At 38.0% G+C, this 22,333-nt stretch overlaps 1 protein-coding gene across 1 annotated transcript in view; it reads left to right on the top strand.

Moving 5' to 3' along the window:
• Positions 1-1,321: 1,321 nt before the first annotated feature.
• ACOT12 (acyl-CoA thioesterase 12) overlaps positions 1,322-22,333 on the top strand; it is a 31,382-nt gene continuing 10,370 nt past the window's right edge. Inside the window, exons 1-9 of the mRNA XM_033855051.2 lie at positions 1,322-1,351; positions 2,194-2,295; positions 6,811-6,946; positions 11,448-11,604; positions 13,160-13,279; positions 14,142-14,292; positions 14,799-14,854; positions 15,140-15,203; positions 15,879-15,962. Coding sequence (XP_033710942.1) covers positions 1,322-1,351; positions 2,194-2,295; positions 6,811-6,946; positions 11,448-11,604; positions 13,160-13,279; positions 14,142-14,292; positions 14,799-14,854; positions 15,140-15,203; positions 15,879-15,962 — 900 coding nt within the window. The remainder of the gene's footprint in view (positions 1,352-2,193; positions 2,296-6,810; positions 6,947-11,447; positions 11,605-13,159; positions 13,280-14,141; positions 14,293-14,798; positions 14,855-15,139; positions 15,204-15,878; positions 15,963-22,333) is intronic.

Raw genomic sequence — 22,333 nt, 5'->3', positions numbered from 1 at the left:
TTTCTCCCAGTATGTTTATAAACAGAATAGAAAAAAACTTGAAGAAATCAGAAAGGTAATAAAAACTTGTAGATAAAATGAGCTCTGTCAGAGACAGTTTATGATGGTGCTTCTGGATCCTGATTCCTCAGCTATGGGGCTCTTGAGCTTTGCCTCACAGTAGCCTCTGGGTCTAGCCTTTCCCCTGAGAGACAGCACTCTCCTTTATACTCAGCCCATACACAGATGAAAGTTCCTTTTCTTTTCTCCTTTCTTCCTATTCCCTGATAGCAGCTAGAATTTCCTGAGGAAGTTTGACTAAAAGCTACGAAAAGAACCCGGTGAGTTTGAAAGCACAGATTTCTTATCTTAAGAAAAATAAATGCTAGCCCCATCTAGGGCTAATTTAGTTCCTCTACTCAGTTGTGGTCTTCTATGGCCTCTATGAATGTGTTGTGTATTCACTGAGGTCTGGCTGGAGGGAACACCAGATTCCTAGCGCTGTATGAGCTCTTGGAACTGTTTACCTTACAATAACTGTTTCTTCCTCAGAAGCTGTTCCTTTCTGGCTTTGTCGGATTTCACCCTACACATGCTCAGACTGGTATCAACCCAAACACTCAACAGGAACAATATGCACATACCTGGAATTCTTTCCTTTTGCAGCTCCCTCCTTTCTGGGATAATCTCAGCTGCCTTGATCTCCTTGATTTCTGGTTCTTCAATTCAGCAAGTTTCCATTTCCCCTCCTTGGTCATAGTCTGGGAATTATGTGCATGCTGAGAACCCAGGAAATGCAAGTGCTCCCTTCATTTATCTCCCTTTCCTTGGAGATCACAGGTCTGTGTTGTCTGTTGTCCTATGTGTGAAAATAGTTGCTTCCTATACTTGGTCCAATTTTCCAGTTGTTTTCATAGGATGTAATTCCAATCTGACCCACTCTGTAATGACACAAAGTGAAATTCTCCCTGGCATATGTTTTCGAGACATTTGGCCTTCGTACATAACTAAATTAACTGTTCTAATAGAAGACAATGTTTGGAACTTGTTTTAACTCTCCAGAATTGTTGCTTTGTTTTTACTATTAGTTGTCTATTCTATTTTTCATTTGCCTATTTTTCTGAAAGTAGAAAGCTATGTGGGGTTGAGAGTTGTTGGGAGTTGAAAATGGATGGTTTAAATTTGGTTAATCACCATCTAGTTAACTTATGTTTACCATGCAAATACTAATTTGGTTTCATAAGTTAAGTGAATCACCAATTGATGATTATTTTTGTGCATGATGTACTTGGTGAAGATGTAGAAACAGATATTATCATTGATAACACAGTGCTGAACTAGGATGCCCGAGGTTGCCCACTATTTCAAGAAGGTAGTATTATTTCTCTGGGCTATGTTCCCGAGTTTAGCTACACTTCTGCAGTGTGTGATCATGAGGACCAGAGCTTCAGAGTTCTTCACATGGGGAAATCCAGTCCACTGTGGTGTCACCATAAAATGTCTCAACTACTTTCTTGCTATTCCTGAAAAATAAAACTCCTGAAAGAGAAAACAAAGCTGCAAATAACATGACTGCAAATAACATGCTGTCCATGTCATCTTGGTTATAAAACTCAGACTAAAGATTAAAAAAAAAGTTATGGTGCATCTCTCTGATGGGCTATAAGGAATTCATTAATATCTTGTTTTCAAAAGCACATTTAGTAATAGTGGGATTAGAAAATGCTTATCATATAAATGCCAAAAAATTTCATTATAATATAAAATTGTAAATACAGTATGATAATCTTTTGTGTGTGTGTGTATACACACACACAGACACAACTATATACATATAGATACATTTCATACATATGTATATATATAAAACTGGAAGAAATTTTATATAAAGTTTAGCAACTATTAATCTGAGTGATGGAATTACTGATAATATTTACTCTTGATTGTCAGATTCCATCTTTATCATTTATCTATTTTTATACTTACCAAATTTTCCATGGTAAATATATATTTTTCTATAATCAGAAAGAAAATTTTTTCCAATTTTATAGAAAATCATTGAGAGGACAGTATTGGTTAAAAGTAAATTGAATTGCTGGTTTTATTCAAAAAACAAAACAATGGTGAAGTGCATAAATGAATTTTGAATGCTGCAGTCTCATCTGTTGTCTAGACGGCTGAAAAGTTTTGAATTTATTTTTCTTTCCTTTTTAGATCAGCATCAAGGTCACAGTACAGGACATGTTCACTGGCATTGAGAAACTTGTTAGTGTGGCTTTCTCTACATTTGTAGCCAAACCAGTTGGAAAAGAAAAGGTAAATTTCTTTGTGAAGAGTATCTAGCATGTAATTCAGGGACATATCAACAGAAGTATAAGCATCAGAATTATTATGGAATAAGGGACATTTCTTTTTACCGTGAGATAGACTTTCCCAAGATTTGTTACTCACCAATACTTATCGTAATTTTCACCAATATTTATGTGGTAATATCATAGTATTAACTGCCTTAGAGAAAATGAGAGATGTAGCCAGTTCGTGAAAGAGAAAAACACTTGTTTTAAATGATCTGAAGGTCATGTCTGTCTCCCCACAATATTGCTTGCTGGTTTAGTTCTTTTCTTTTGTGGTTATATAACTCAAAATTGAGTTAAAATATTTTTTTAAAGCAAGGGCATTTTAGCTAGCAGTTGTGTCTTATGGTCCAATCACTTTTTCATACGTAAAGGAATAATGTCAAAGTTGCTGAGTTATTGAAGTTTAAACATAAGCTGCAGGGCATATATAGGGTAAAAACACCCTTAAAAGAAATATGTTGGCCTCATGTGGGTGCCCAGTGGGCTTGCCTTGCTTTGGCCCAGAGCAGCATGTCCCTTGTCTGCTGCGGACTTACTCATAATTTCTTGGCTTTTCTTTTTAGGGTCAGAGTGCCTAGGGGAGGATATGCATTTAGTCTAAGCATTATTTTTTTAACATTTTATTTATTTAGTTAGTTTATACAGCAAGTTCTTATTAGTTGTCTATTTTATACATTATTAGTGTATATATGTCAATCCCAATCTCCCAATTCATCCCACTGCCACCCCCCCACCCACTCTTTCCCCCGTTGGTGTCCATAAGTTTGTTCTCTACATCTGTGTCTCTATTTCTGCCTTGCAAACCATTTCGTCTGTACAATTTTTCTTGATTCCACATATATGCGTTAATATACGATATTTGTTTTTCTCATTCTGACTTACTTCACTCCATATGACAGTCTCTAGGTCCATCCATATCTCTACAAATGACCCAATTTAATTCCTTTTTATGGTTGAATAATATTCCATTATATATATGTACCACATCTTCTTTATCCATTCGTCTGTTGATGGGCATTTAGGTTGCTTCCATGACCTGGCTATTGTAAATAGTGCTGTAATGAACATTGGGGTGCATGTGTCTTTTTGAATCATGGTTTTCTCTGAGTATATGCCCAGTAGTGGGATTGCTGGGTCATATGGTAATTCTATTTTTAGTTTTTTAAGCTCCATACTGTTCTCCATAGTGGCTGTATCAGTTTACATTCCCACCAACAGTGCAAGAGGGTTCCCTTTCCTCCATGCCCTCTCCAGCATTTGTTATTTGTAGAGATTTTCTGATGATGCCCATTCTAACTGGTGTGAGGTGATACCTCATTGTAGTTTTGATTTGCAATTCCTCTAAGAATTAGTAATGTTGAGCAGCTTTACATGTGCTTCCTGGCCATCTGTATGTCTTCTTTGGAGAAAAGTCTATTTAGGTGTTCTGCCCACTTTGGGACTGGGCTGTTTGTTTTTTTAATATTGAGCTGCATGAGCTATTTATATATTTTGGAGATTTATCCTTGTCTGTTGATACGTTTGCAAATATTTTCTCCCATTCTGAGCGCTGTCTTTTTGTCTTGTTTGTAGTTTCCTTTGCTGTGCAAAAGTGTTTAAGTTTCATTAGGTCCCATTTGTTTATTTTTGTTTTTATTTCTATTACTCTAGGAGGTGAGTCAAAAAAGATGTTGCTGTGATTTATGGCAAAGAGTGTTCTTCCTATGTTTTCCTCTAAGAATTTTATAGTGTCTGGTCTTACATTTAGGTCTTTAATCCATTTTGAGTTTATTTTTGTGTATGGTGTTAGGGAGTGTTCTAATTTCATTGTTTTACATGCAGCTGTTCAGTTTTCCAATCACCACTTATTGAAGAGACTGTTTTTTCTCCACTGTATATCCTTGCTGCCTTTGTCATAGATTAGTTGACAACAGGTGCATGGGTTTATCTCTGGGATTTCTATCCTGTTCCATTGAACTATATTTCTATTTTTGTGCCAGTACCATATTGTCTTGATTACTGTAGCTTTGTAGTATAGTCTGAAGTCAGGGAGTCTGATTCATCCAGCTCTGTGTTTTTCCTTCAAGATTGCTTTGGCTATTCAGGATCTTTTGTGTCTCCATAGAAATTTTAAGATTTTTTGTTCTAGGTCTGTAAAAAATGCCCTTGGTAATTTGATATGGATTGCATTGAATCTCTGGATTGCTTTGGGTAGTATAGTCATTTTCACAATATTGATTCTTCCAATCCAAGAACATGGTATATCTCTCCATCTGTTTGTGAAATCTTTGATTTCTTTCATCAGTGTCTTCTAGTTTTCTGCATACAGGTCTTTTACCTCCTTAGGTAGGTTTATTCCTAAGTATTTTATTCTTTTTGTTGCAATGGTGAATAGGATTGTTTCCTTAATTTCTCTTTCTGAACTTTCATTGTTAGTGTATAGGAATGCAAGAGATTTCTCTGCGTTAATTTTGTATCCTGAAACTTTACCAAATTCATTGATTAGCTCTAGTTGCTTTCTGGTGTCATCTTTAGGATCATCTATGTATAGTATCATGTGATCTGCAAACAGTAACAGTTTTACTTCTTCTTTTCCAATTTGTATTCCTTTCCTGTTTTTCCTCTCTGACTGCCGTGGCTAGGACTTCCAAAACTATGTTGAATAATAGTGGTGAGAGTGTACATACTTGTATTGTTCCTGGTCTTAGATGATATGCTTTCAGTTTTTCACCATTGAGAGTGATGTTTGCTGTGGATTTGTCATATATGGGCTTTATTATGTTGAGGTAGGTTCCCTCTATGCCCACTTTGTGGAGAGTTTTTATAATAAAATGGGTGTTGAATTTTGTCAAAAGCTTTTGCTGCATCTATTGAGATTATCATATGGTTTTTATCCTTCAATTTGTTAATATGGTGTATCACATTGAATGGTTTGTGTATATTGGAGAATCCTTACATTCCTAGGATAAACCCCACTTAATCATTGTGTATGATCTGTTTAATGTGTTGTTGGATTCTGTTTCCTAGCATTTTGTTGCGGATTTCTGCATCTATATTCATCAGTGATATTGGTCTGTAATTTTTTTTTTTTGTAGTATCTTTGTCTTGTTTTGGTATCAGGGTGATGGTAGCCTCATAGAAAGAGTGTGGGAGTGTTCCTTCCTCTGCAATTTTTTGGAAGAGTTTGAGAAGGATGGGTGTTAGCTCTTCTCTAAATGTTTGATAGAATTCACCTGTGAAGCCATCTGGTCCTGGACTTTTGTTTGTTGGAAGATTTTTTTTATATAAATTTATTTATTTTATTTATTTATATTTGGCTGCGTTGGGTCTTCGTTGCTGTGCGTGGGCTTTCTCTAGTTGCGGTGAGCGGGGGCTATTCTGTTGTGGTGAGCAGGCTTCTGGTTGCGGTGGTTTCTCTTGTTGCGGAGCACGGGCTCTAGAGTGCAGGCTCGGTAGTTGTGGCACAGGGGCTTAGTTGCTCCACGGCATGTGGGATCCTCCCGGGCCAGGGCTCGAACCCGTGTCCCCCACATTGGCAGGTGGATTCTTAACCACTGTGCCACCAGGGGAGCCCCTGTTGGAAGATTTTTAATCACAGTTTCAATTTCATTACTTGTGATCAGTCTGTTCATATTTTCTATTTCTTCCTGGTTCAGTCTTGGAAGGTTATCCCTTTATAAGAATTTGTCCATTTCTTCCAGGTTATCCATTTCATTGGCATAGAGTTGCTTGTAGTAGTCTCTTAGGATGCTTTGTATTTCTGCGGTGTCCGTTGTAACTTCTCCTTTTTCATTTCTCATTTTATTGATTTGAGTCCTCTCCCTCTTTTTCTTGATGAATCTGGGTAAAGGTTTATCAATTTTGTTTATCTGCTCAAAGAACCAGCTTTTAGTTTTATTGATCTTTGCTACTGTTTTCTTTGTTTCTATTTCATTCTGTTGCATCACATTTCCAGGTTTCTGGAGGTCAGTTAGAGTTTTATTCTGACTTATTGATTTTTTCAGTTTGCTTATTAGACAATGTTTTCACCATGTGTTGAAATTTCCAAATTGGGAATATCTCTTGGTACATGATAGCTTTCTCTAGAACATCTTTATTCTCTCCCTTTGATAGATTAATTTTGCAAAAGGTAGAAAGCATTTCTTGATAAGAATTTAGTGGAGTCAAAGTCCCTACCCTCACTCATTAATCTGAAGAATTTTTAATTTTGTAGTTCTGTTGAAAGTTTTTTAAATCAGGGAAAATTAATATTTGGAAAACTTATTAAGGCACATATTATATGAACAAATAATTAAGTCTATGTTGATTTTTTTTAGTTTAAAAATATTTTAAGAAAAAAATTAAGTCAAAATAAAATGCATATATAAACACCCATAAATGCTCTATTTACTTTGAGTTAGAAAACAATGTAGCATATCATTTGTTTTTGCAAAATTCATGATGTGCTTTTATAGTTTAACAGGGCAATGAAAGATAACTGTTTTTCTTTCTCTAGATTCATTTAAAACCAGTCACACTTCTAACTGAACAAGATCATGTGGAACATAATCTGGCTTCTGAGAGAAGGAAAGTTCGATTACAACATGAAGATACTTTTAAAAACCTGATGAAGGAAAGCGGCAAGTTTGATGGTCAGTAAATCTACTTACAGGAACTTTAATTATATGACTGTGGCCTAGCATGTGATCTATCCTGGAGAATGTTCCATGTGCAATTGAGAAGAATGTGTATTCTGCGGTTTATTGATCCTTTCCAGTAATGAGAAAGAAAACCAGAGCTAGAATAACCTCAATTCAGGTCAGAGATCCTGACCAGAAAATGCGGGATAAATGTAAAATTGTCCAAGCAGAATGACACAATACTTAATGAACATCCAAAGTACAAGAATTGAAATTGACCTCCAGATGAGTATGCCCCTATTTGGAAGCCTGTAGAAAGGGTGACATTTGTTTATTGTACTTAACATGGGTACACAGCCAGAGCTGTGAGCCTACACTGATCTCTAAACCTGGAAGAGCCCTATTTCCCCATCGATTGGCAATTACCTCAAATAGGCATACTTCTGCACCAAGGTCCCCTATACTCAATATATTTCTGCATAGATGTCATAGCTGATGCTTATACACATATGACCTGCCCTAGTTATCTCCTCTATGTGTCCTAGTGTAGGCCATGTATGTCTTCATAGGAATCAAGTAGCTTTTTCTTTAATTATCCCTCAGAAAAGGAGTTGCCTTATATTTGAGTCTTTACAATGTCTCTCACAGTATAAGGTCCTCTCAATTTTTTATTTTATCCTGGTAACACAATACTCAAACAAGTATGCACCTTTCTTTTTTTCATTTAACAATATAGTTTACAGATAATTTATATTAATTTATTTTGAAACAAAAAAGTATCATTTGAGTAAGAGAAATTAACCTTAAAAAATCTCAATCAATACTGGTTTTGGATGTTTATACAAAATTATCTAACAAAATCAGTACTTAAAAAAGAAGTTGGAAGGGATTTAAGACTTCATATGTTTTTTAAGGATCACTTTAGGAAACAATCCAATTCTGATTACAGCACTATGGTGGACTTGGAGTCTGAAAAAAACTAAAATTTCTGGATGAAATATTTACAAACATCTTTGCAAACACATCTCAGCAGGCAAAAAAATAAGAGAAAGCCTTGAAGTCCACAAATGATTAGAAACACAAATTCAGCAGTGTAAGGAGATACAAGAGTTGGCATTTACTCAGGAGGAAACTGTATGTGCCAGACCTACAGCTGTGTTTTAATGGGCCTGCCAGGGCTCAGGAGACACAGCCAGGTGGAAGGTTGGATCAAGGAACCATACCTGGAGCTGCAACACCCCCAAAATGATACCCTCAGTGGGTCAACTGGAAAAATCCCACCCCTCAGAGAGCTCTGGTAGGGATGCTTTCCACTTAGCCCTAGGTGGAATGGAAAAAAACTGTTTCTCTTTGAGGATTCAATCACAATTACATTCTCAAGCAGATTTGGTGTCAGAATTCACATAATTTGTTTGGCCCAAAACAGACCAAGTGATACTTAGTGTGAAGTGGTACTGTGCTATGTACCCACGGGTGATCTGCAGCCACAAATACAAATCCTTTGTGAAGAAATGACTTTAAGCCCAGCCCTTAAGAATTGTCACAGATAAAGATCCAAGGAATGTGAGCTCCTAGTCAAAAATCATAAAAGACAAAAATAAGTCACCTAAATCCAAAAAGCACCAGACCATAGAATGAGGTCCACAAAGACTACAGATATTAAATTTACCATATAAAGAATGTGCAGTAAGAACATTAATATATTTTAAGAAAAGAGTATCAAAAGTATTATACAGGAACAAGAAAATGACCTAGGCTACTTGACAAAGAAGCAAAAGGAATTTCTATAAAAAGAATATATAATAATTAAAATTTGAAACTCAGTGAATGGGACTTCCCTGGTGGTGCAGTGCTTAAGAATCTGCCTGCCAGTGCAGGGGACATGGGCTTGATCCCTGGTCTGGGAAGTTCCTACATGCCATAGAGGAACTAAGCCTGTGTGCCACAACTACTGAGCCTGCGTTCTAGAGCCTGTGAGCCACAACTACTGAGTCCACACGCCACAACTACTGAAGCCTGCGTGCCTAGAGCCCATATTTCCCAACAAGAGAAGCCACCACAATGAGAAGCCCGTGCACCACAATGAAGAGTAGCCCTGGCTCGCCACAACTAGAGAAAGCCCGCGTGCAGCAATGAAGACCCAATGCAAACAAAAAAAATAAATAAAAATTTTAAAAAACTCAATGGATGAATTAAACAGCATCTAAGACAGTAAACTGGAAAAGTAAATCTGAAGAAGTTACCTAGAATGCAGATGGACAGACAAAGAAATGGGAAATATATAAGAGAGATTAGGAGATATAGAGAATGGAGTAAGAAGTCTAACAAGCATCTAATCAAAGTTCCAGGAAGAGAGGAGAAAAAGAAAGGGGGAGAAGTAACATTTGAAGCAAACAACATTGACATTTCATTAAAGGGTAACATGAAAGTTTCATATACATATGAAAAGATGTTGGACCTCATTATTAATCAGGGAAATGCAAATTATAACCTCCATGAGACACTATTTCACACCCATGAAATTGGAAAAATTAAGGAGTCCACAATACTATTTAAGTGAAAATGGGGAGCAGTAGGAACTGTAATAAACAACAGACAGAAGTATAAATCAGTACAATCATTTTGTTACCTAAAAATATTCTGTTGTTAGTAAGGACTGTGAACGTGGAATAAATCAGCAAAGTTAAGTTTATTCATCCACTTATTCATTCAATAAATATTGACTGAGCACCCACATTCTGGAATTTTATTAGAATTTTAAAAAATCAGTCCTTGCCCAAAGGAGCTTAGGATATAGGGGGTCAGAAAATCAAAGATCACACAAATAAACATAAAATTATAACAGTGAAAGAAAGGTACAAGTGGGAGCTTATAATAGTGGGGTTGCTGTGGCCAGAGAAGGCTTTCCTGAGGAAGTAGTGACTGAGATGGGCCAAGAGAGAATAGGAGGTAAGTGGAAGAAAGTGTGGGTGGCCAGTGGAACTGCTGCTGACAGAGGGAGCACCATGTACAAATGCCCTGATGTTGAGGGCAACATTTAGTTACAGGAACTGAAAAAGGGCTATTGTGGTTGGAACAAAGGGAGAGAGAGCTTGAGAGGGGAAGGGGTGCTACGAGCAAATCAGACTAGCTGGGGCTGGAGAGGTAGGCATAGGCCAGACAGGAAAGGAAGGGCTTGGGGCCATAGGAATGATTTAGGTTCTTCTAACAGGCCAAGGGGAAGTCACTGCATGTTTTTAAGCAGGGGACTGAAATGATCAGTGGAATGAAGGGGAAAAAACATAAAAGAAAAATACCATCAATTAATGAAAAATATAATAATTAGATCAGGAAATGGAGTTAAATCTCTGTAACCACTCTTCTCTGCTCACTTACATGTGACTGTGATAAGAAAGGCTCCATTCCCAGTTACCAACAACAGCCGGGCATGTCTGTGCTCTCACACTGAAAGCTCAGCTGTGCCTCTGACGGTACAACCAGGATGGTGCCCTACTCTGTAGTTCTTTCTCCCACCTCCTCAACAATAGTACGTGAGATATAAGCCTAGCTGGTAATTCCCTTGATGATGCAGGCAATGTAACTGAATACATTTTACTGCTTTGCCGCCAAAGTAAATGATTTCTCCATTGTTGAGAGTCAAAACCAATTTGTCAGTAAATGAAGCAGATATGATTCAAAAGAAGCAGAATGACACTAAGAAGTACAATGTATTGTGTCTTTTCTGTTTGTGACTGCATTCATTGCAAAACAGTAACTACGGGAGGCCATATTCCCATTCTGAAGTTTATCATACAGCAAACTATTCCAGATTTTCAGTGTCTGTGGCCCTTTAAAGCTCAAATCCCTTTCTTTTTAATAACTTTATTAACATACCATAAATGGCCCATACTTAAAGTGTACAACTTGATAGGTCTTGAGACATGTATACCCCCATGAAACCATCACCACAATCAAGATAATAATATATCCATCAATCCCCAAATTTCTTTCTGCCCTGACCTGCTCTGATCTGCCCCTCTTCCACCTGAAGCAACTCAAACTTAAACTTAAACATTCTTTTAATCAAAATTCTGGTTGAGGGCTTCCCTGGTGGTGCAGTGGTTGAGAGTCCGCCTGCCGATGCAGGGGACACGGGTTCGTGCCCCGGTCCAGGAAGATCCCACATGCCGCGGAGCGGCTGGGCCTGTGAGCCATGGCCGCTGAGCCTGCGCGTCCGGAGCCTGTGCTCCGCAACGGGAGAGGCCACAACAGTGAGAGGCCCGCGTACCGCAAAAAAAAAAAAAAAAAAATTCTGGTTGACTTGTAAAACAGGTTGGAATACAATCTCTAAAATGCCCTTTCTGATCTGTGGTCTTATCCAATTCACTGTAAATAAAGCCTATTCATTTCTTCAGGAGTTTTAAGTCTTTGGTAATAATTTATGTTTTCTAAAAAATCCCATGAGTTGAAGGAAAGGCTGTAGCCTCAGGTTCTGCATTTAACTCCGCCATCTTTGTTCACATCCACCTTTCAGATCCCACTTGTGATGAAGAAGAAGGAACCGTTTCCACGAGGGGCACCTCTGTGCAGAGCATTGAACTTGTCCTCCCACCCCATGCAAACCATCATGGAAATACATTTGGTGGCCAGATCATGGCTTGGATGGAGACAGTGGCTACTATTTCTGCAAGGTTCTTGGTTTGGACCTTTGGCTTGTGATCTTGAGACCAGTGGGGAGAGGATAGAAGGGTCTGAGGCTCAGCTATTGGGCAGTCAAGGAAACAAGTAGAGAACAATGTTGTCTTTTATCAAAATGAGAAAATGATAAGTCATTTTCCTGTTTACCTTAGAATTATTCTGTCCTTTTTTGAAGGTGAATGTTTAAATTCTTGGTTCAAAAAAAAAATGAAATGACAGTTCTTATACTTGATTCTGAATTATGACTGTTGATCTTATGACACTGCAACTCCTTGTCACATTACTTATGACAAAGTAGATGCAGGATAGAAACAGAAGCTAGCCTTTACACTTAAAAACGGTCAAGATACAAACTTTTATAAAGGCGGTTTACAATTAGGTCTGATCTCTGAAGGTGCTGGTTAGAATCACCATGGCCAAAGGATTAACTGAAAAATAAGATGAGAAAGAGGAAAGAACTTAGAAAAGTACTTTTAAATGCTCCTCAGTTTCAAAAAGGGTTCCTTTATTCTTAATGAAGCCACGTAGGTAATTGAGCAGCTTTAAAGAACACTGTGTTCTCTGAAAATGCATTTGAACAGGATCTGCCCTTCCGACAATTTTTGTAACCACTGAAAATTGTTAAGGTTTTATTTCCCCCAAATTAAAGGAATTTTATTAGTAATATGTCTACAGTTACGACTATAATTAGAAACCTGTGGTTATCCTTCCTATAAATTGTGCACAAATATAAGAGCTTGTTTTTAAAATGACATTGTCACTCTTAATGACAATAAAGCATTTGAACCTGTTCTACTGTAAAGGCTTACAATATAATTAACTATGGCAGAGTCTGTTCACTTATTGTTGGCACAATTCTTTAGAGTAACTGGATGACTACAGTGGGAATCTAAAATGTAGAAAATTATGGAAGTAACTTTCTGAGATTAAATTTTCTTTATAGATTTTCAAAACTCCGCACACCACAAAAATTGTAAAATGTATTCTTTGTAGCCTTTCAGGCTTTGTGCAGCAATCCAGGTAATTTTTCTTTAGGGGAAAAAAATTAGTCTTTGACATGCGGGTGAACTCAAGTAACAGTGAAGCCAGGGAATGCATGTGAATGGCACCAGCTGACAGTTCTCTTCACTGTGCCCCACTCCAACCTGGGAGTCACAGCTTTCTGTGATTGTAGTCATGAGCTGTCAGGAGGAAAAAAAATCCCTCAAATTAGAACAAACGACAGCGGTTTGTTTTTTGGAGATACTTCCATAGGGCACAAAACAAGAGCAGGACTGTCACCACAAGAGCAGGAGCACCAGCATCTTGGTAAAGACCCCACGGCCTGGGGACGTGTGGCATTTCCTAAAATATTTGCAGGTAATGTACAGGACCACTCTCAACACACACAATCCAGTTATTCATTTCCCTCTTGAGCTAAAAGAGATATTCATTTAGAAAGCACCCTGAACAATGGCCTATTGCATCCATTAAGCAAAGCAACAGTTCCTGAAAATATTTTGGAGAATGATCACTTGCTTCTCTCTCTCCTTCCCTTCGTTTCATCAGCCGCCTGTGTCGAGCGCATCCCCTTCTGAAGTCCGTGGACATGTTTAAGTTCCGGGGACCATCTACAGTTGGAGATCGTCTTGTCTTCAATGCCATTGTCAACAATACATTTCAGACCTGGTAAAGCACGTCTGGTGCTCTTAGGCTGCTATAAATGAATTCAAACTTGCACATAAGCAATATTTTTTGTTTTATTTCAATCTGGAGGTAAGTATAGTGACTACTTTAAAAAAATCAAGTTCCTTCTAATTTTTTTTAAACTTCACTTAATCTTCGAAATCCACAGACACACATTTTAACTCTCTGTTCCACTTCAGGCCTCCTTACACTGTTAGGATAAGTTGGTTTTTGTCTCATAATAAGTGTGACTATATGTCCTACTTGATCCAGGATGGTCTTGGTTTTTGCACCTGTCATAATTATTCATTCTTCCTTTCACTCTCAAAAGAGTCCCAGTGACTGTGTGGTCAACCACTTCATAATGGACCCATCATTTATCACCATGAAGTCCAAACCACTTCCCAGTTATTTTTATTATTCTTGATACACAAAGAAAAGATTTAATTTAGTATTTTTTTCTTTTTAAATGTAAAAAAGAACATCTGTGTTTCCTATCCAGTTTCAGTGTTCGATGCTTTTAAATTACAGGACTATTGTTTTTAAGAGAGAAAACTTGACTTTGGCACAATTTAACCACCCCTCCCCCATTACCAAAGTATGTTCATGAAGGTATATAAAGTTCCAATGGCCTTTTTACCACTTGAAAGTGGGAAAGTAAAGCAGAAATGCTCCCAGGAGCTTGTACATCAGATCAATCGACCTGATGAAATGGATGTTAACAGTTGCATAGATTAGCAGATGACAATGAAACAACCCAGGGTCCTCATTCTCTTCCTTCCCTGGAGGAGGTGGTGGGGCAGTGGGCAGAGTAGGCCTGGCATGCTCAGTTTCTCTGCCCACTGCCCTTGTCGCCCGTCTGCAGTGTCGAAGTGGGAGTGCGCGTGGAGGCCTTTGACTGCCAGGAGTGGTCTGGGGGCCGGGGCCGTCATATCAACAGTGCGTTTCTCATTTATAATGCTGTCGATGATAAGGAAGAACTGATCACATTCCCCAGAATCAAACCGATGTCAAAGGTCAGTTATTAGCATGTGTGGTTCAGTAATCAGACCACTTATTCTGGGGAAGCTGTGGGTACAGAGCTCCACACAGAATCTTTCCCTGAACTGGCAACAACCTCCATGTCTATTCCCCTTTGGTTTTCTTTCTTTTCTGCATCACAAAGTAAAATGGTCTTTTTCTTCTTTTTCCAAATCACTCTAGTCATTTCTTTAAATGATGAAGTCCCTGAAGACTTCACATCTACTCAGCCACATGCTACTGTTGGGAGCATATCGTCTTCCGTGTCTCATTTCTGAGTCTCTTCTCCCACCTTACACCCAGTTCTCTATGCTGCTCTACACTCATCGGAATTAAGCCTTTCGGAATAAGCTGCCTTACTGCCAACTCTGACCTGAAGATAGTTCACGTAGAGACCCCTTGTCCCAATTAGCCTTTTCAACTGACTTAGGAGAGAGAAACTTAAGGATTGTAGCACTAAAATATTAGAAATTTATTGATTTTACTTTGTTTTTTATTTAAGGATGATTTTAGACGGTATCGTGGAGCTCTTGCACGCAAGAGAATTCGCCTAGGCAGGTAAGGGACTTAGGTGTAAGGATTTTATGGAATCTTCTCTCATCTGACAAATTACATAGCAAAGAGCCCTCTCTGTGTCTCTATTCCCACATAACATAAAAAGAGAAGGTCTGATGCTTTTTGACTGTGGAGACTACTGTGATGGAAATTGTTCTTTCTGATTGTTCCACCAGTAAAGACAGCTATTTAAAACTGCTGATTTCAGTTCAAGAAACTGTCATAGTTATTGCTGTGTGCTAAATACAGGGAAGAAAACTGTTATTTAATATTTTAATTTTTTTCCAGAAAATACATTATTTCCCACAAAGGAGAGGTTCCACTTTGCATACACTGGGATACTGGCAACCAGGTGACAGTTTTATGATCTGAAGCTCTTCATGTAAAATCACTTCATTACAAAAATGGAAATCCCCTCATTTAACTGACTCATGTTGTGCCTACACAGGTTAGATGAAAAGGTGAATTATAGCAACCAGTCATCTCAAAAATGAAACAAAACCAAGCTATCAGCAACTAGTTTTCAGCCAGCTGCTTCACTGCCTTGTTTGAATTATATGTATCGTTCCTGAATACAGACTCTGGATGCTCTGCCATCAAATGCATTCAAGCAACATAGGACATTGAGATCTGGTGTTTCATCATAGCTTGTGTTGAATGACATGCCCACTGGCTTGCGTTTTTATAACACAATAGAGAAGTATTAGTCATTTTAATGTTTTTGACCATAAAATGTAAAGGGAAATCCAAGTTTACTTATTACCCGTTGATTACAAGTCATACTGAAGGGTGTTCTTGTCTTTGCTTAGGATGCTAATTAAAATGATACTAATCTGCTAAGCATATATGACTCACATTACCTGTTTGAATTCGGCATTAAGAGTTTGAGACAGAAATTATGTTCCTATAACTTAGTTCTAACCTCAACATCATCACTTTGGCTCTAACAGTGCCCACTTTCTAAGCAGAAAATATTTGATCACATATCTGCACTGAACTCACAGCATTTCAAATATTTGTGTTTTAGGTATCCTTGAGTAATGGCAATGTGGAGGCTCTCAAAAGCCTGGCGGCCAAAAGTGGTTGGGAGGTTACCAGTGCTGTGGAAAAGGTAGGAGGCATCCAGGTATACACACAACCCACTGCCCATCACAAATGAAAGTTGTCATGGTAGTGGTTGTTCTGCTACTTTTAAGAAGGAAAAAATGGAGATCAAGATGGCAGAGTACAAGGACACTGAGCTCACCTCCCACTACGAACACATCAAAAATACATCTACATGTGGAGCAATTCACACTGAAAACAAACTGGAGAGTGGCAGAAAGACTCTTATACAACAAACAAGTCTGCAGAGAAAGATCCACATGGAGTCAGGTAGGAGGGGAAGAGAAGCAATCAGGTCAGGACCTGCAGCCCTAGGAGAGGACACCTCAGCCCTGGGGTCTGATACCGGGAGAAGGAGTCCCCTTAGCTTGTTTAAAAACCAGTGGGACTAACAGGAGGGCTATAAGAAACCTAGATCTGCTCTTAAAGAGCATACACATGCTTCCTTACTCCTGGGAACCAGGCAAAGGAAGCAGATTGAAACTTCCCAGGGCTCTGGCTGGTTTCCTGCAACCACCACAGTGCACACCCTGGCCCATGCCAAGCATCCACTCCAGCCCCTCTAGCTCCACTGCAGCTCCCCACTAGGGTGAAGGTTGCCACTGCTGAGAAGGTTGCACAGCTGGCAGAAATGGAGCCAGCTCAGACCAGGCACTGCATCTGAACAGGGCAAGGGTGGCCATTACTGGTGCTCGTGAAGGTGGTGGATCACAAGCAGTCTGGAGCTCTGACTGGTGTGCCAAGACTGCCTAGCACATACCCCAGCCTACACCGGGTACCCACTCTGGGCCTTCTTGCTCCAGCACTTCTCCCCTCTGCGGTGATGGTGCCACTGCTGGAATAGGGGAGAGCGCACACTTAGATGGAACAGAACTAGCTTGGACCCAACCCTCAGGGCTTCTGTGCCAGCACGTTGGGACCCCCTCACTGCCCCCAGTAGGGCAGTAATGGCCACTAAGCATAGGAGAAGCCCTAGCTCACAGCTAGCTCTGGCTTTAGCCCCTCCATATCCACCCCCCCCCCCCCCCGCTCCCACCAAGGTGATAGCTGCCAGCACACCCTGGGGGAAGATGTGACTCATGCTCACGTCAGATCCAGCTCTCCCACCAAAGCCACAGGGCAGATATGGACTGCATATGGACATTCCCACACAAGGATACCCTTCAAGACCAGGATAAGTAGCTGTTTCACCTAATTTCATAGAGACAGAGAAAGTTAAGCAAAATGAGAAAACAGAGGAATTTGTTTTAAATGAAAGAACAAAAAACCCTGATAAAACAACTAATGAAACAGAGATAAATAATTTACCACATAAAGAGCTAAAAGCATTAGTAATAAAAATACTAACTGAACTAGGGAAAAGAATAGATGAATACAATGAGAATTTTAACAAGGAACTAGAAAATTTTAAAAAAAGAACAAGTCAGGGATAAATTAGGAGTCAGGAATTAACGTATACACACTACTATATATAAAAGAGATAATCAACAAGGACCTACTGTATAGCACAGGGAACTCTACTCAGTATTCTGAAATAACCTATATGGGAAAAGAATCTGAAAAGGAACTGACATATGTATATATATAACTGAAACACTTTACTGTATACCTGAAACTAACACAACATTGTTAATCAACTATACTCCAATTAAAAAAAAAAGAACCAGTCAGAGCTGAAAAATACAATAATGGAAATGAAAAACACACTAGAAGGATTTAAAAGCAGACTAGGTAATAAAGAACACATAAGTAACATGGAAGATAGAATAATGGAAATCACCCAATCAGAACAGCAAAAAGAAAAATAAATTAAAAAAAATAAAACTAGTTTGTTTAAGGGACCTCTGGGACAACATCAAGCATACTAACATTCATATTATAGGGGTCCCAGAAGGAGAAGAGAGAAAGTGGTCAAAAATGTATTTGGAAAAGTTATGATTGAAAACTTCCTGAACCTGAAAGAGGTAACAGATATTCAAGTACAGGAAGCACAGAGAGACCCACATCAAGACATACCAGAATTAAAATGGCAAAAGTTAAAGAAAAAGAGAGAATTCTAAAGACAGCAAGAGAAAAAACAGAGACACATACAAGGACAAGACACCCACTCCCCAATAGGCTATCAGCTGATTTTTCTGCAGAAACTTTACAAGAAAGAAGGGATTGGCATAATATATTTAAAGTGCTGAAAGGGAAAAACCTACAACCTAGGATACTCTACCCAGCAAGATTATCATCTAGAGTTGAAGGAATGATAAAGAACTTCTCAGACAAGCAAAAAATAAAGGAGTTCATCAGTACTAAACCAACCCTAAAATAAATGTTAAAGTCTTCCCTAAGTGGAAAAGAAAAGGCTACAACAAGAAGTAAGAAGTCATAGGAAAGGAAAAACCCCACTAGTAAAGGCTGTGGATCAACCATTTAAATAAGTTAGTATAAATATTAAAAGACAAAAACTATAAATAAAATAAAATATAACTACAATAAACAGTTAAGGGATAAACATCAAAATCATAAAATGTGAGGGAGGAGAAAAAAATGTAGACCTTTTAGAATGTGTTTGAACTTAAAGGACTGTCAGTTTGAAACAAGCATATAGTTACATGACAACATATATGAACACCATGGTAACCCCAAATCAGAAACTTAAATAGATGCAAAAAAACAAAAAGAAAGGAACTCAAGCACACTACTAAAGAAAATAATCAAACCACAAGGGCAGAAACAAACAAACAAAAAGAAATAAACAAGAAGAACTACCAAAAAAACTGGAAAACAAGTAATAAGATGGCAATAATATCAATAATTACTTTAAACGTCAATGGGCTAAATGCTCCAATCAAAAGACAGAGAGTGGTTGACTGGATAAAAAACAAGACCCTTCTATATGCTGCCTACAAGAGACTGACTTCAGAGCTAAACACACACACAGACCAAAAATGAGGGAATGGAAAAAGATTTTATACAAACAGAAACAGCAAGAAGGCAGGGGTAGCAATAATCATATTAGACAAAATAGACTTTAAAACAAAGTCTATAACAAAAGACAAAGAAGGGCATTATATAACGATAAAGGGGAGGAAGACAAGATAGTGAAGTAGAAGGACTTGAGCTCACCTCCTCTCATGAAAACACCAAAATAACAACCATCAACAAAAGCCTGGCGGCTTTTGAACAACCATCGACAACCATCGACAAAAAAGACTGGAACTTACCAAAAAAGATATTCTACACCCAAAGACAAAGTAGCCACAATGAGACGGTAGTAGGGGTGCATTTGCAATACAATCAAATTCCATGCTCACCAGGTAGGTGACCCACAAACTGGAAAATAATTATATCACAGAGGTTCTGCCACAGGAGTGAGAGTTCTGAGCCCCATGTCAGGCTCCCCAGTCTGGGGGTCTGGCATCGGGAGGAAAAGCCCCCAGAGCATTTAGCTTTGAAGCTAAAAGCTTTTGCGTGGCAAGGGAAACCATCAACACCTGCTGAATGGAAGAAAATATTTGCAAATGACATGACCAATAAGGGGCCATATAAACAGCTCACACAACTCATACATATAAACAGCTCATACATATAAACAGCTCATACAACTCAATATCAAAAAAAATAAACAATCTGATTAAAAAATGGGCAGAAGACCTGAATAGATATTTTTCCAAAGACATACAGATGGCTAACAGGCACATGAAAAGATGCTCAACAGTCCTAATCATCAGAGAAATACAAATTAAAACCACAATGAGGTATCACCTTATACCTGTCAGAATGGCTATCAACAAAAAGACCACAAATAACAAATATTGGTGAAGAAGTGGAGAAAAGGGAACCCTAGTACACTGTTTGTGGGAATGTAGACTAGTACAGCCACTTGGAAAACAGTATGGAGGTACCCCAAAAAACTAAAAATAGAACAACCATATGATCCAGCAATTCTACTACTGGGTATATATCTAATGTATAAATATAGATATGTACATCTATATAGATTCATATATAGTCACATATATATTCATATATATAGGAGTATAAGCTATAAAAATATTAAATCACTATGTTATACACCTGAAACTAATATAATATTGTAAATAAACTGTATTTCAATTTTTTAAAAGGTAAAAAAATCTTTGAGGGAAATTTTTTTAAGAGTCAAGTATCTTTCCAGCCCTGTCTCTACTCCTCCACACTGGCTGATCTAGGGTCCTTCAAATCGCCCTACACATTCCTACCTCTGAGCTTAGTTCTCATGTTCCACCTCTCTCTCCTTCTCCTATCTACCCCAGTCCTACCTGGTCTTCATGACCCAGGACAAATGCTTTTCCATAAAGCCAATCATTCCTGACTGAAGGAATTTATCCCTCTAGGAATTCCTTTAACAATTACTTCTTTATGATTAACTTGTCAATTAATTATGCATTATCTCATGACATTTCTCCCACAGCTATGTTGAGTTAGTATTTGTCTTTCATAGTAATTTAACTTTTTACATATGGTCTTTTTCCCTAGATTATAAACATCTTAAGAAAGAAGCCTTGTCTTGACATCTTTCTTCTCAGCACCTTTTACAATGTTTTGCATGTCATCAAATTTAAATTAATGTATATCATTTGGATTTTAATTTTATCTAATTTCAAAGGTATATCAGGAGAGCCTTTGAGGCTGATGTCCACACTAAACAGATTATAAGCTCTTTAAGGACCATTTTGTTCATGACTATAGTCCCAGAACACAGCACTGCCTGGCATTCAGGAGATGCTCAATAATGCTGACATTTTGTCTATGCTCACATTTCAGTGTGTACTGTTTTTCATCATCAATGAAACAGTAGCCTCTAAAATATGATTACCATATGTTCTGGTTTTCCTGGGACAGTCCTGGTTCTCCCCTCATAATTATTAACAGTGCCTAAGTGTTCCACTTTGGATAATAAGTTATATGGTCACTTACCCTGAAATCAAAGCAAATTCAGTTACTTCATTTATTGTTTTCAGCTCTGACTTTGACCTCCTCTGCGTGTTTTGGCTTTGGTTGTTTGCTTTTATTATGTCTTGGTGCTCAATTCTGAATCCTTTCAGGGTCTTCCTTACCTTCTTTGGATCCAGTTAGGTTTCCATCTGTGTGTTTGGTTCAGTGATGCAGAAATACAGGTTTAACATAACTAAGTTACTTGCTTCTCTTTAACCCTCATAAAAGCTGCTTCAAGACTGTTTTCTTTTACTAATATGAAATCTGTTTCTTGCATCATTGCTGGCATCCGAGCATTCATGAGCAGCATAGCAAAGGACAAACTCATGTCTGGAATGAAGGACGAGAACATATTTAGTGAAGTCATTAAAATTTCAATTCTTAAAGAGTTTTGTGCCAGAAACCAATCTAAACAAATAAACGTATATTTGCTAGTGTCTAAGGAGAGCCATCAATAATTAATTCTTAAGTTTTGTACAGATACTTATTAGAGAACACTGTATAATTAAACATTCTTATGTTATCTCTGTTGAATTTGAAGCCCTCCTTTTTTTTTAGATTGTATTTATAATAAAAATCTAATTTTTTCTTTCTGAGTTATCCCCCTTTTCTCTCCCACTTTTTAAAGCTTTTATGTGGTTTTTTTAACCACCTTCACCATTATATGCTTTTAATTTAAAAATACAGCTCACATTTTTTTCTGTCACCTTTTAGCTGAATAAATTCTTACAACAAAACAGCCTGTTAAGAATTATACTTATTTTGGGTTATAGAAATCTATACTCATTTTGATATAAATTTTGATAGATGGCAAAATTCTAAAATTTCTAGTATTTGTAACGAAATTGGGCAGTACTTACTATTTTAACCCATATTTCATTTTCAATGTATAGTGTTGGAATTAATAATACCAGTAATACAAGGAGCAAAAGATGAACACCCATCTTAAAGGAGCTTATAGTCTATCTTGAAAGCATCACATATATACATATCATAGCTGAAGGATAATTTTAAGGTAGTTTATAAACAAGTGAGACATTGTAGTATTTAAACCGCAAAGGTCAGCTCTTAGCAATTCGAAGTCAGGGAAGACAGTTGTTTAGAGACAACTTTGGAGAGGAGTTGATTCTTTCCTCCTTGAAGATAGTGTAAGGGTAAATTGCTGGAGGGGTAAAGGGTGCTTTCTAGGCAGTGAGTAGCTTTGAGCCAAACCTTCCTGGTTGGAATTGGCATGGGTAAGAGATTGACCTGACAGGAGTAGCTTTTTATTTAGGGAGTAGCTGAGAGTGTACTGGAAGCCAGAATGGCAAGGATCATGTGAAAACCTTCACACAGGACAAAACCCACAGGAAACAGACCAAAGAAGAGCTATTCTCATTGAAGCTGGGGCTGGTCCCAGAGCTCCACCTG

This window comes from Tursiops truncatus, chromosome 3, assembly GCF_011762595.2.
Source record: "Tursiops truncatus isolate mTurTru1 chromosome 3, mTurTru1.mat.Y, whole genome shotgun sequence".
Lineage (NCBI taxonomy): Eukaryota > Metazoa > Chordata > Mammalia > Artiodactyla > Delphinidae > Tursiops > Tursiops truncatus.
This window is presented reverse-complemented; position numbering and strand designations above follow the sequence as displayed.